The sequence below is a fragment of the Carassius gibelio genome, chromosome B14, assembly GCF_023724105.1.
Source record: "Carassius gibelio isolate Cgi1373 ecotype wild population from Czech Republic chromosome B14, carGib1.2-hapl.c, whole genome shotgun sequence".
Classification (NCBI taxonomy): Eukaryota; Metazoa; Chordata; class Actinopteri; order Cypriniformes; family Cyprinidae; genus Carassius; species Carassius gibelio.
In genome coordinates, this window is record NC_068409.1 from 9205429 (window position 1) to 9218279 (window position 12851).

Below are 12851 nucleotides of genomic sequence, written 5' to 3' on the forward strand. Positions count from 1 at the left end.
ACGTTTTGACTATTTATTTCATCTCAACCAGCACACGTGTGAATTAAAGTGTTGGTTAAACGGTTAATACATGCGTTGTCTTGTTTAGACTCTATTTTAGCAGTTCTCAGCCTTTTTGACTCAAAGAACCCCATTGTCCAACAAAACTATAAAAGATATTTATTTTATAGTTCTGCTGTAATTTTTACAACGCTGCATGTTTTGAAACCTTTTATTAATAGAAACTGGGGGTGTTGAGATGGCAAATTTAATTAGTTGCAATTAATTTCTTGATTCAAGGAGATTCTGATTGTGTAAGTATTTATAGATAGATCTATACAGATCTAATCTGACTATATTTCACCCGGGTCCAAATATTTGAGAGAGAGATAGAGAGAGAGAGAGAGTAAATCACATTTTATGAGTACATTTTAAAAGTAATGTAAAATAGTTGCCTTCAACCCGCAACAAAGGTTATAAACTTAATGGTATTCAGAACAATACAGAAAATAAAGTGAGACAAAAAAATAATAATAAAAAAATTAATAGTAGTATTGACATTTTGCATACTTTTTTTATGTTGGAGCTTTATATTAAACTGCTTTAAAATTAATTTTTATTCCACATCATTCAACACTCCGTTCACCATAATGGCAAAGCAAAAAAAATATAACAAAAATAAAAAATAAGGTTTTTAACACCTTTGCAAATTCATAAAAAAAAAAAAAAGAAAAGAAAAAAACGTAAATGTTTCCATTGTATTCATAAACTTATCTGGGACAGTTTAAATTTAGCCCAGGAGGATTCATATTGCTTGTAGATGTTACTATACTTCGAGTGAAGTTAACTTGTGGCAAATTCAATTGAATGGGTATGATTTGAAAAGGCATGCATGTCTTAATAATAGGTCCAACAGCTAATAATCCCTATATGAGCAAAAAAACTAAGCCCTGAGGTAAAAAAAAAGCTCAGGAACAGGTTTGCGTCAAACCACACATCTGGAGAAGAGCTCGAAAAAAAAAAAATCTGCTTTGTTGAAGGTTCGCAGAATCATGTAGCCTTTATTATCTATAATGGAAGATGTCTGAAACAACAAGAACTCTTCCTAGAGCTGGCCTCCTGGCCAAACTGAGCAACTGATGGAGGAGAAGGGCCTTGTCTAGACCGGTGGCCCAGAACCTGATGGTCATTCTAGTTGAGCTCCATGATCATATACACAGAAGGACAAACATCACCGCAACACTCCACCGATCTGGGCTTTATGTCAGTGTGGCCAGACTCAATCTTCTCCTCATTGAAGATACACAAAAACCACTTGGAATTTGCAAAAAAGCACCTAAAGGACTCCCAGACTGTGAGAAATGAGATTCTCTGGTTTGATGAACCTCAATTCCAAGCATAATAATTGAAGTAAACCAGGCACTGCTCATCACCTGCAGAGTACCATCCAAAAAGTAAAGTGTGCTGGTAGTGTTTTTAAGCGGTAGGGACTGAGGGACTTTGAGGGTCAGAGTAGAAGAAAAGCTCATTGCATCAAAATATTGAGATATACTTAATGAAAACCCAGTCCAGAGCATTCAGAACCTCAGACTAGGCAGAAGGTTTACCTTCCAGCAGGACAATGACCCTAAACACAGCAAGAGTGTCTTATAGACAACTGTTTACACAAGAACACAGACATGAATGCTTGGACAGTATATTAAAATGATGTGTTCCTGCACTTGATAAACCTGCACTGAATTAGACTTCAGTTAGAGTCAAATATCTCACACTAAATATCATTCTATTGTTAACTCTTTCATTTTTCATTTAGTTTAATGAACTGTTGGTTCATCATGACAGTATTTGATCAGAAAGACAATCTGAATCTAGAGTATGTTTCAAGCCACAAGGAAACAATACATTTCTATTTCTATATGAGCCAATCTTCTTCTCTGCTTTCAGATCTGGCTGTTTATCTAAGGACCAAGGACAGCGCTGAGCGTGTGTGTGTGTATGTGTGTGTTATCACTTTCCATCAGTCAGGTGGCTTATTCTGAAAAGCCATTTCCCTCCTGACACTTGCCAATTTCCAGTTTGCAGCTTTGCGCTGATGTTCGTGGAAATAGAAGTGACATGTTTCTGTCACAAAACTATAGCAACACAATTCAGCTGAATTATTGCACTTTAAACACTTCAGGGCGACTCCAGCAGACTTCCACTTTTATTCTTGTTCTGTGTAAGAAGATGCTTTCACTGAGGTCCTCTCTGTAAGCGCAGCAGTGTGAAAGCACATTGTGTGTGTTCGGTGCTGGTCTATTGTTTGGAGACTTTGGCAGGTGTTGGCAGCAGAGCTGTGTGTCTGTCTCTGGTTAAGCTGCAGCGTGTGTCGTTTCATTAGGGTTTATCTCTGTAGGATAATTACATTACAGGCTCGTAAGAGTGCGTACACAACACCCATCAGTCGCCACAGTAACGAGATCCGTTTTACAGCACTTCATGGTGCTTTACTGCACCATCAAAGCCTTTACTGCACTTCCTCCTCCTTTGTCAGATGACTGCAGTCAAGCACACTCGTCTGTAGAGGTGAAGTGTGTCATCTCGCAAGTGCTGTTACTAGATGGAACTGTAAAAATAAAGAGAAATCAGTGTAACACACATCAGAAAGATGATTTCTAAATACTTACTGTAGCTTTTCTTTCTACAGAACCGCTTGTCCTGTGTAATGTCAAGGGAAAAATGATGCATTTATATTTGATTTTATTTTGTATCGATTTTACAAGCTATGTGGGTTTATGGGAAACTAGCCTACATTTACATCGCAATCCCGGATTTTCCTAGATTTACTGCAGTCGCCGTTTCAACAGTCTCAAAGAGTTTCAGTCAGCTGGGTAATCTTCAGCTATTTCTGAAAATAAAATCAACACTTGTTCATGTTTTCCCAGTCCAGCGTGTTTACTGGCCACGCACACACAGAGAGACACATGCTAAAGGTAATCTCCATAATCCTCCCCACTGGTACAGTGTGTTTCTGCTGCTTTATGAGTAGTGTAAACCAGATTCATGATTGCAATACAGACACTCACACAGAGATATGATGCGATGTATCATAGCTCAGATATATCAGCAGAATAGAGGAATTACACTGCAGTGTTATCTGGTTCCTGCTCAAAGGTGTGATTCACACAGCTACCAAAATAATCCAACACTCTCAGATATAGAGATATACAGGATTATACAGAGGAGCATATGTGTGTGTGCGTGTGACACAGTGCTGTAAGAATATAAACCAACAAAACAAGACTGTGCATTCAAAATTAAATCGCTTCCTTTGCATCAATAGAGTCAATTGAGCTGTTGCTTCAGCTTTGGCTTTTGGTTTTAAATCATCTTTTAAGAAATGTAAATAAATGCGTTTGAATGGATAGATTTTGGTCAGTTTTCTCCTTTCTGTTTGTTATGTTTCTGGCTTACTAATAAGCTTTTATTTCTAGCTGTAAATTCAGTTATATAATATTATATTTTTATATTAATTTTAGTAAATATATTTTTATATTAATTAAGTACTTTCAAGCGATTAATTGGGATTAATTGCATCCAAAAGAAATGTTTTTGTTTACATAATACATGTATTTATACTGTGTATATTTATTATGTATATATATAAATACAAACACATGCATGTATATATTTAAAATATGTTTATATATATATATATATATATATATATATATATATATATATATATATATATATATATATATTATAGAGAGAACACACATATATTTTTTGTGTAGACAAAAACTTTTATTTTGGATGTGATTGATAGTGATTAATTGTTCGACAGCACTAATTATATTATACTAAATTGTATTTATTATATTATCTATTTAATTTTAGTACTTTATGTAATTTTTTTTTGTTTGTTATTATTTTGTCATTTTCAGTACATTGTTTTACATATAGTACATCATGTTAAACTAAATGAAAATGATAAATGTTGTAACAAGGTTAAATAAGCTTTTTATATTTTATTATATGTCTGTATTTTTTTATAAAAAATGTATAATATAAGTGCTTAATCTATCAGACCAGCTGATGGGTCTGTGAGGTACTTCCTGTGTAGACAGGATGTTAGTGTTCTTTTTCCAGGTTTTCGATAGCTCAGTTCTGAATTGTTCTTTTCGTGGTAAAACATTCAAATGTCAATTAATTCACAGGGAGTCACGTGACCTTATTCCAGCGTGGCAAATCACATCGAGGAAACAACATCATTTTATTCATGTAGTTCATTTGGAGCAATTCTCTGAAACAAGCCCCCATTACGGCAAAAACTCAGATTCTCGTTACAGTGAAAGTGTCAAACAGCCGCCCTACGGCGCTCCTCAATGTCGATTCAGATGAGAATTAATTTAACATGCGACCTCAATGCTTGTCAGAAACACTAGCGTGTTCGGTCTGGAATATTCTCCTGGGCTTTTAGGAGAAAATCACTGACATTTCCGATTCAAACGGCAATAAAATCACAGACTAGCAGAAGTAAGAGCTGAAATTACCTTAAACCATCACGAAAAAACAATTACCATCCGAATAAAGCCCTTGATTTTATTCCGCTGAGGCTTCCTGCTGTTTCAATCACTCACACACTTCATAATAACAGAAGAATCACGAATGAGAGCTTGAGTTATCTCAATATGAACAGATGATTTCAGCTGCTCTACATTCAGTTTAGAGCTCTAGACTCTAATTAGATGACAAGTTACTCATTTAGGTCTGGAATTTTAGGTGAAAAGCATTTTATTGACAATAGAAGTTAACTCCATTAAGTTTCCAGAGGCGTGAAGGAGAAATGTTCTTCTGATCTCTGACCTGTGTCTGTTGAGTCTCTCTGTTCAGGGACTGGAAATAGTTTGTAAATAGAAACCAGCATTGTTCGGAGAGCTGAATGTAATCAGAGTTCCTCAGTGTGTGTCTCCCGCACAACTATTGTGAAGTCAGACAGATAAATATATCATCAGCTCACAGACGTGCTCATTTAAATGTGTGTCTGTGTGTTTCTGTAGGCTGCAGCGATGCTGATTTGAAAAGTTTAGCATCCAGACTCAAAGACTGGTTTGGGGTTTTGCACACGGACGCCAACAGAGACCTTAAGAGCACCACGAGTGACACTGCACAAGGACGTGAGTTCAAGCTCAGGGTCACTACCACTTTATTCAGGATTTTCTGTCCACTATATATGAAAAGTTCTGTTTGAAATTTAAATTTAAATTTTAGTGTTAAAACCAATAAATGTTACAAAAAGAAGATCATTTATTTTATTTAGTTTCTTATGTGTTTATTTATCGTAATACGTGTGTGCACCAGTGTGAACCTGAGCGTCTCTCTCTCTCTCTCTCTCTCTCTCTCTCTCTCTCTCTCTCTCTCTCTCCTCTCTCTGTCTCTCTCTCCCTCTCTCTGTCTCTCTGTAGGTTTTGACACCAGCATTTTGCCCATCTGTAAAGATTCTCTCGGGTGGATGTTCAACAAGCTGGACATGAATTACGACCTTCTGCTCGACCAATCAGAGCTCAGCGCCATTTACCTTGACAAATACGAGCTGTGCATGCGGCCACTGTTCAACTCCTGCGACTCCTTCAAAGACGGAAAGCTGTCCAACAACGAGTGGTGCTACTGTTTCCAGAAACCTGACGGTGAGCTATATGACATTAGACAAAAACATTATATTGAGGACTATTTCACAATGGGGAGCTAGGCATAACTTGAATTAGAAAAAAAACTGTTAAATGTGTTTCTCCAGGCATGCCGTGTCAGAACGAGATGAACAGGATTCGTTCTCAGAGCCGGAGGAAGACTCTGATTGGTGGGTGGATTTGATGAACAGCTGTTAGCTCCTCCCCCTGAATCCAGCATGAAAAGACTTGTAATTGTGTGTGTGTGTGTGTGTGCAGGGGCGTATGTGCCGCGCTGTTCTGAAGACGGGTATTTTAAGGCCACTCAGTGTCATGGCAGCAGCGGTCAGTGCTGGTGTGTCGACAAATACGGCAATGAGATCGCAGGATCCCGCAGACAGGGAAACCCTACCTGTGGTACAGACTCCAAAACACACATCAGTCTCGTTTTAGGATTATCTACTGCATTTGTTCATAGTTCACATGGCCATTTGCACCTCGCTCTTTTGTCACTTAATATTTTATTTTGGGGGCATCGATTTATTTAATTACTTCACACTGTTTCACAATCACACACTGATGATTGGAAAAAATAACTTTAAAAGAAGACTTTTTTTTATGTGGATCATAGCTTTACATACTCGTTAATATTTTAAATTATATTTTATTTTTATATTTTCAGCTTTCATTTCAATTATTTTCAGTTATTATTTTGTGGTTTTGCATTTTTCTTTTTTTTCTGTATGGCTATATTTCTATTTACATTTTTCCGATTTTAGTACTTGAATTTAATGTTATTTTTACTTTTTTTTATTTTTTTTTTATTTTTACTTACCCACTTACCAAAGCAAAATTTAATGCTTGTTTTTATATTTATTTAATTATAAGCTATTTAATTTTAGCTTTATTTCAGTTTACATTTGTATTATAATATATATATATATATATATATATATATATATATATAGATAGATAGATAGATAGATAGATAGATAGATAGATAGATAGATAGCTTTAATTAGTTTACAGAAAATGTTTTTTAATGGTTTAAGTTTTTGTGTTTGTGATTTCATATTTTTTTATGTTCTGTATAGCTCAATTTTTTTTTATTTCAGTTTTACTTTTAGTAATTGTAGTACTTCAGCTTATTTCAGCACTTTTGTTTTAGCTTTATTTCAATTACTGAAATTACTGAAGACTTTTAATAATTTAGTAATTTTATTATGTGTATATTTTTAATATTTATACAGAACTTTAGTTTGTTTTTATTTCAGTTAGTTTCATTAATTTTGTTTTCAAGTTTAAGTTTTTCATCTAATATTTATATTTAAATTGAACTAACTTTGGAAACATTTTTAATTTTAGTCTTAGTCAACACTGATATACACACACACACATTTTGATTCCTGCAGCAAACTCTTACATCTGAAGCTGCATTATTCAACAGTGTTTCTTGAGTTCTCGTTCAAAATGTATAAAATATCATATTTTATATATAATAAATGATCTTCTCAGAACACACACGTGCACCCGCTGTCTATCCGCCTGACACCTTCCCTTTCATCTGCCTCTGTGTGTGTGTAGAGGAGGATCAGGAGACTTCTGGAGATTTCGGCGGCAGCGGCGGCGGCGGCGGCGCCGTGATTCTACTGGATGATCAGGAGGAGGAGTCTCCACAGCGTGGGCGGGGTCGACAGAAAGAGAGGCGGGGTCGACTCCACCCCCGCGGGGCAATCGAGGACGATGAAGACGGAGAGGACGACGAGATGGGCTACGTCTGGTAGCTCCGCCCACCCATCTTCCGCTAATTAACCAGGGACCCATGTTAAAATGCACATTTCTGAAGCCATTCCAGCTCCGCCCCCTCAGACACACCCCCTTCTTCTCATTCTGGATCTAAACTTGTCCTTCTCATTCTCTCTTTCTCTCTTTCCTCAGCCGCCTCTTCATGTTCTTTCCTCTGTTTTCCCTCGTTCAAACTCTCCTGGATCGCTCTTGCGTATTCTAGACCGGCTCTAGACGGTAGACGTGCATGACGAGATTGTTCAGCATTTCGGGGCTTCATACCAGTTTTCTTCATAGGATCTTTTTAAAAGGTTCATTCTCAGTGGTGATATGCATGAACACCACTGCTGAATGCAGGAGACGACGTCTGAGACCTTCGAGGGCAAGGATCAGGTGCGCTTAAGCCAAACGCACACTACAAGACCGAAGCTCATCGCGCTTTCATGTTTTAAATCTGCCACAAGAGGCTGCGGATCGTAGTGAACTTACAGCTTTAATGTTGGTTCTGTGTGAGACACCCTACAACTACAATACTAGTTCAAATCTCAAATCTGAGCAAAGAGCAACAAGGTAATGAGATTGCATGAGAAAGAAAATGGCGAATTTCTCCCAAAGCACTGGCTCGTGCATTTTTTGATTTCTTTGAATTTTTTGTTGCATGCTAAATCCGTGCAAAAATGACCTGAAAGCCCTTGCTTTTGTGTGAGAATGAGGAGAGTTTGTGCAGGATGATCTTGTAATTAATGCATGTAGACTGTGATTAGCTGAGCATAATGTGCACAAAAACAACAATAAACGGTGTAAATGCGCACAGAACAATGAGCTTCAGTCGGGTTGTATGTGCTTGGCTTTCTGCTGCTTTCACGTCAGTTCACAATTACTGTAATTAGAAGTAGCAAATCTCATGCATGCGACTGTGAACTTCTAGATGAACTCCATTGCAAAAAGTGCTGCTCTCCCTCAGTATTTTTGTCTTGTTTTATAGCACAAGTTTTGTTTCAGTTGCCAATAAAACATTTATATTTGCTTAATGTCAATTTTCAAAAATAATATCTTATGGTTTTATTAATTCTTATTTTTCATTTTTACATTTTAAAATAAATGTATAATTCATATTATTTATTTCGACCTAGCTTTTTATTTTAGTACTTTTTTAATTAATTTCAGTTAGTTGTGGAGTCAGAAAAATAATCTTCATTTTAATGAACTTGTCTTCAAGATTATTTTTCTGACCCTAATGGCTGACATTTGTTCTTCTTTTAAGCATAAACTCAATTAATTTAGCTAGATATGTCTAAAAACAAGACTCCAAGTGAGTTTCTGCTGAAAACAAGAACAAATATCTGCAAATGGGGTCAGAAAAATCATCTTGTATGTTTATTTTTCTGACCCCATTAGCAGATAGTTGTTCTTGTTTTAAGCATAAACTTCTAAACCGTTTCAAATCTTAGCATTAAAATCTTACAAAACAAGACTTAATGTGTCATTTTGGATTTGAAGTTCATATAAATTAATTTAAAGATGTTAATACTGGAAAACAAGATAAAAATACTGAGGAAGAACAGCACTTTTTGCAGTGTTTACTAGTGTGACATCATGTAAAACAACTGAAATGACTAAAGTTATTTGACTGCTTGCTTGATATGATTTCATTTTATTGCAGTTTCGCCTGGAGCCTTTTCTTTGTTTTTCAAAACTTCTGAGCATAAATTCATGTATTTAGTTTCACGGATGCCATAGTGAGAAATAGCATCTGCGTCGAAGCGTGTGAACAGAATCTGGTAATTGCAGTAATTGTGACGTGATGTGAGCGCAGCCGTGAGCCTGATATTATCGTTTGTTTGTTGTCTTCAGCTGATGATTTCATTTCAGAGTCCCTCATTCTGTTTTGTTCTGTTTTTCTTTCACCGTCTCGGAGTGTTTAAGTGGATCGTGACCTTTGCGTCGGCTCTCTGTGTGATCCGTTCGCTGGAGCTGGAGAGTTTGGGCTTGACAGAATTCAGAAGTGATCAAACGGCTCGTCAGCCTGACCTTTTCAAACCATTAAAGAAAGCTTCTTCTCGCTGAAAAACAGAAGGCGAATGAAACGGCGTGACGGCTGTCTGCAGATGAATTTGCCGTCGTTAGCGCATCCGTGAGACTCCAGGCCCTGGAGTCACGTCCGCCTCGAATCTTCATCTCATTCTGCATTCATCATTCGATCAAAATAGATGGATATGTCAAGCTTAAACCGTTTTATAAGCACACGTGAGGTCTTCTGACAGGCATCACAACCTCCACCTGCTGTTTTCTGCTTTTAATTTGCATACAGTTGTAAATTTCACTTTTTTTTTTTTTTTTTAATCTCCATTGCTCAGCATTCGTGCAATTCCCCGCTCGGCTCCTTTCGAGAAGGAACTGGTGATGCACCGCTGTTAGACCGGATCGGATGAACACAAACACTGCAGAAGAGTTTAGTGCTGATATCAGATCACAGCAGCTTAGTTCTGTTCCTCTGACTATATTCACACACTCGTTTCTCAGCTCTCTGGCATGTCTTTTCTCGCTCATGTCAGCGGTGAGTACTCCGCAGAAGGAGACGTCTCGCTCAGTGATCATAGACACCACTGCAGATGGATTTTACCAGGCATTTTGCACCCAGAGGGGAAGTTTCTGGGTGCTCCTGAGGGATTATGGGTAACAGAGGAACGAACTGATGGGCTTATGGCTTCCTAACACCTTTTTATTCTATTCTTTTTTCCTGTGTTCCCCACTGAACCTTTTCATTCCCATTTAAATGGTGGTTTAGCTTGGAGTAGGAGATACGTTTAATATATTAAGAGCAGTGAATAATCAGGAAGAAATCATTTACTGATGTTGTTCTAAACCTGTATGAACAGGTTTTTGAAGAAAGTTTTCACTGCTTTTATATATTACAGAGAAAGCTGACTAAACAAAATAGCACACACGTAAAATAAATAAATAAATAAAACATAAAAGCATCATACAGTCTTGAAATGAAAGGTTCTTTATTGACATCAAAGGTTCCACAAAGAACATCTATTCCGCAAAAGGTTCTTTATAGTGAAAAAATGAAGATAAAATGGTTATTTTAAGAACTTTTCTCCAAGAGGAATTGCATTTCTATTGCGTTTAAGAAATGCACTTCTAGAATCTCATTTGTATTTTATTGAATGTGTTTACAACATGATATATAACAACAGACACTGTTAGTTTTCATGTAACTGGAGAGATTTGAGAGCTGTGGGAAGACTAAATCTTTCAGGTTTGGAACAACACAAGGTTTCTGTTTCTTTAAGATACCCTAAAACAGGGCTGCACGAGTTCAAATATTTATGAAATGTTAAATACAGTATTAAATGAATGCAATATTAAATAATATTTCAGTGTAGAACAGTGAATAGCATATTTAAGAAAATAATATTATTAATAATATTATATTGTTATAAATAATATCAACTATAAAATTACGTTGCTGTTTATGGATTTCTTATTTTGTTAGTTTTTACAAATTAAATCTCAAAGCTTTTATTTTGGCAGGAAGATGTTTTTTGAGCTGCTCACGTGTAAATGAACACACCGTCACACTTCACTCTGAAACATACAGCACGTTTATATTTTTAATTCAATCACAGCCTTTTTGATTTAAACTAAGCCATATTGGGATTTTGGTTATATTTTGTTCAATCATGCAGCCCTATCCTGAAATATGAGCATCAAGCTACAGGAAGTCCATCCTTCTTTCACTCTCTCTCTCTCTCTCTGTGTTTATTCTCACACATTCTCAGATGAAATCAGTTGTTGTCATGATAAGCTGAGAGCATCACACACACACACACACACACACACACACACACCCCGATCTGATCTCTGCAGAACTGCATCATGGACTTCTGATGATAACAATGACCTTTGACCTTTGAGGTGACCTCTCCCCTCCTCTAGTGCTGCTGTGTTTCTGATGCCTGGCCTGCAATTGTAAACTTCCCCCGGCCCGTCCCGCCTCCGCCTGCTTCGCTCCTGTACTAAGGTGCAAGAAAAGCTTTGTCAAGATGTTTTCACATATTTTACCGCAAACACACACACACACACACACACACACACAGGTGATCTGACCGCTCACACCTGCAGCTACAGATGAAACAGTTGATGGCCATATTTGCAAGAGTTTCCTTTGTTAATTCTCTATATTTTTTACTCTGTAAAGACAATAATTAATGTGTAAAAAAGAAGAAAAATGCTGAATGTTCAACTGGAGATGTAATTAATGACGTCATGTGGCTTCGTCCGTTTGCCTTGCCTGAGTCTGGATGTGTAAAAACCCTCCTGTGGTCCTGAGTTCAGTGTACAGACCCCCGTGTCTCTCTCTCTCTCTCTCTCTCTCTCTCTCTCTCTCTCTCTCTCCACCGTCACAGTGCCGCTGTTCGCACCGGATTCACTCTTCAATCTGAGCCAGTGTGGGTTTTTAACAGCCCAAACCGATAGCTACTGTAGATGGCTGATCAGATTTAATGACTGAGAATGAGGTGCAATTCAATTATTGAAATGAAACATTCTAAACTCTTAAAAATAAAGTTCTATATTGGCATTTGATGGTTCAGTGGAGAACCTTTAACGTCTATGAAAGGTTCCATGGATGTTAAAGGTTTTTCAAAAGAAGATTTACTTAAAGGTGCTTTGAGAAACCAAAAATTGTTCTTCTGTGGCTTCGCTGTGAAACCGCCCTTTGAGATCTTTATTTTTAAGAGTGTATTTTATACATTATGTGCTCAAAAATCACTAAACTACGAAACAGGAGAGTTTTGAGTTCAGTGCCCGTGGTCCGTGATCTCAGAAATGGCCAGTTCTGGGTCAGATCTGAAAAGTGAGCCCGAGTAACATCAGACGTGGCCGAATGCCGGCACCACTTCGGTGATTTCTCTCTGTTCTGGTGTTTTCCCGTCATTTCCCCTCCTGATCGAGAGTCCCAGTGGAATGTTCTTGTTCTGGGCTGATTTGTTTGCTCTGTTTGGTTTGTTTGGTTTCTCTCTCTTTCTTTCTCTCTTTCTTTCTCTTCCTTTTTATTTTTAGTTTTAGCTGTAAAATGGTTCCTTGAGAAATTGTTTGTCTGAATAAAACTGGAGTTTGTCCTCGTCCGGTTCTTCTCCATCTTTGAAGCTCTTTTCTGCTTGTGTGTCTTTATAGGAAACTGATTGCTGTGAGTCTACCCAAGGTTTGAGAACTGGTTCTTTCATAGAATATAATAGAATTGAACCATTGTCAATGCATTTGGTTCCACTAGCAGTTTTGGAATATCTGAAATAGTGTCCCTGCAAATATTTGACCCTTATTTGTGCATTTAAAGTCACACGGAAACTAAGTTAAGTAGAAAGTAGCACCAAATAATGTCTTCCATATTGTGATCTATATCCATTTTCAAAAAAAAAAAAAAAAAGTAGG

General features: G+C 37.1%; 1 protein-coding gene across 1 annotated transcript in view; it reads left to right on the forward strand.

The window, feature by feature from the left end:
• Nucleotides 1-12547, forward strand: part of LOC127970895 (testican-1-like) — a 235333-nt gene extending 222786 nt beyond the window's left edge. Inside the window, exons 8-12 of the mRNA XM_052573599.1 lie at nt 5022-5138; nt 5427-5648; nt 5756-5818; nt 5907-6044; nt 7212-12547. Of these exons, the coding sequence (XP_052429559.1) occupies nt 5022-5138; nt 5427-5648; nt 5756-5818; nt 5907-6044; nt 7212-7411 (740 nt within the window). The 3' untranslated portion in view covers nt 7412-12547. The remainder of the gene's footprint in view (nt 1-5021; nt 5139-5426; nt 5649-5755; nt 5819-5906; nt 6045-7211) is intronic.
• The last annotated feature ends 304 nt before the right edge of the window (nt 12548-12851 follow it).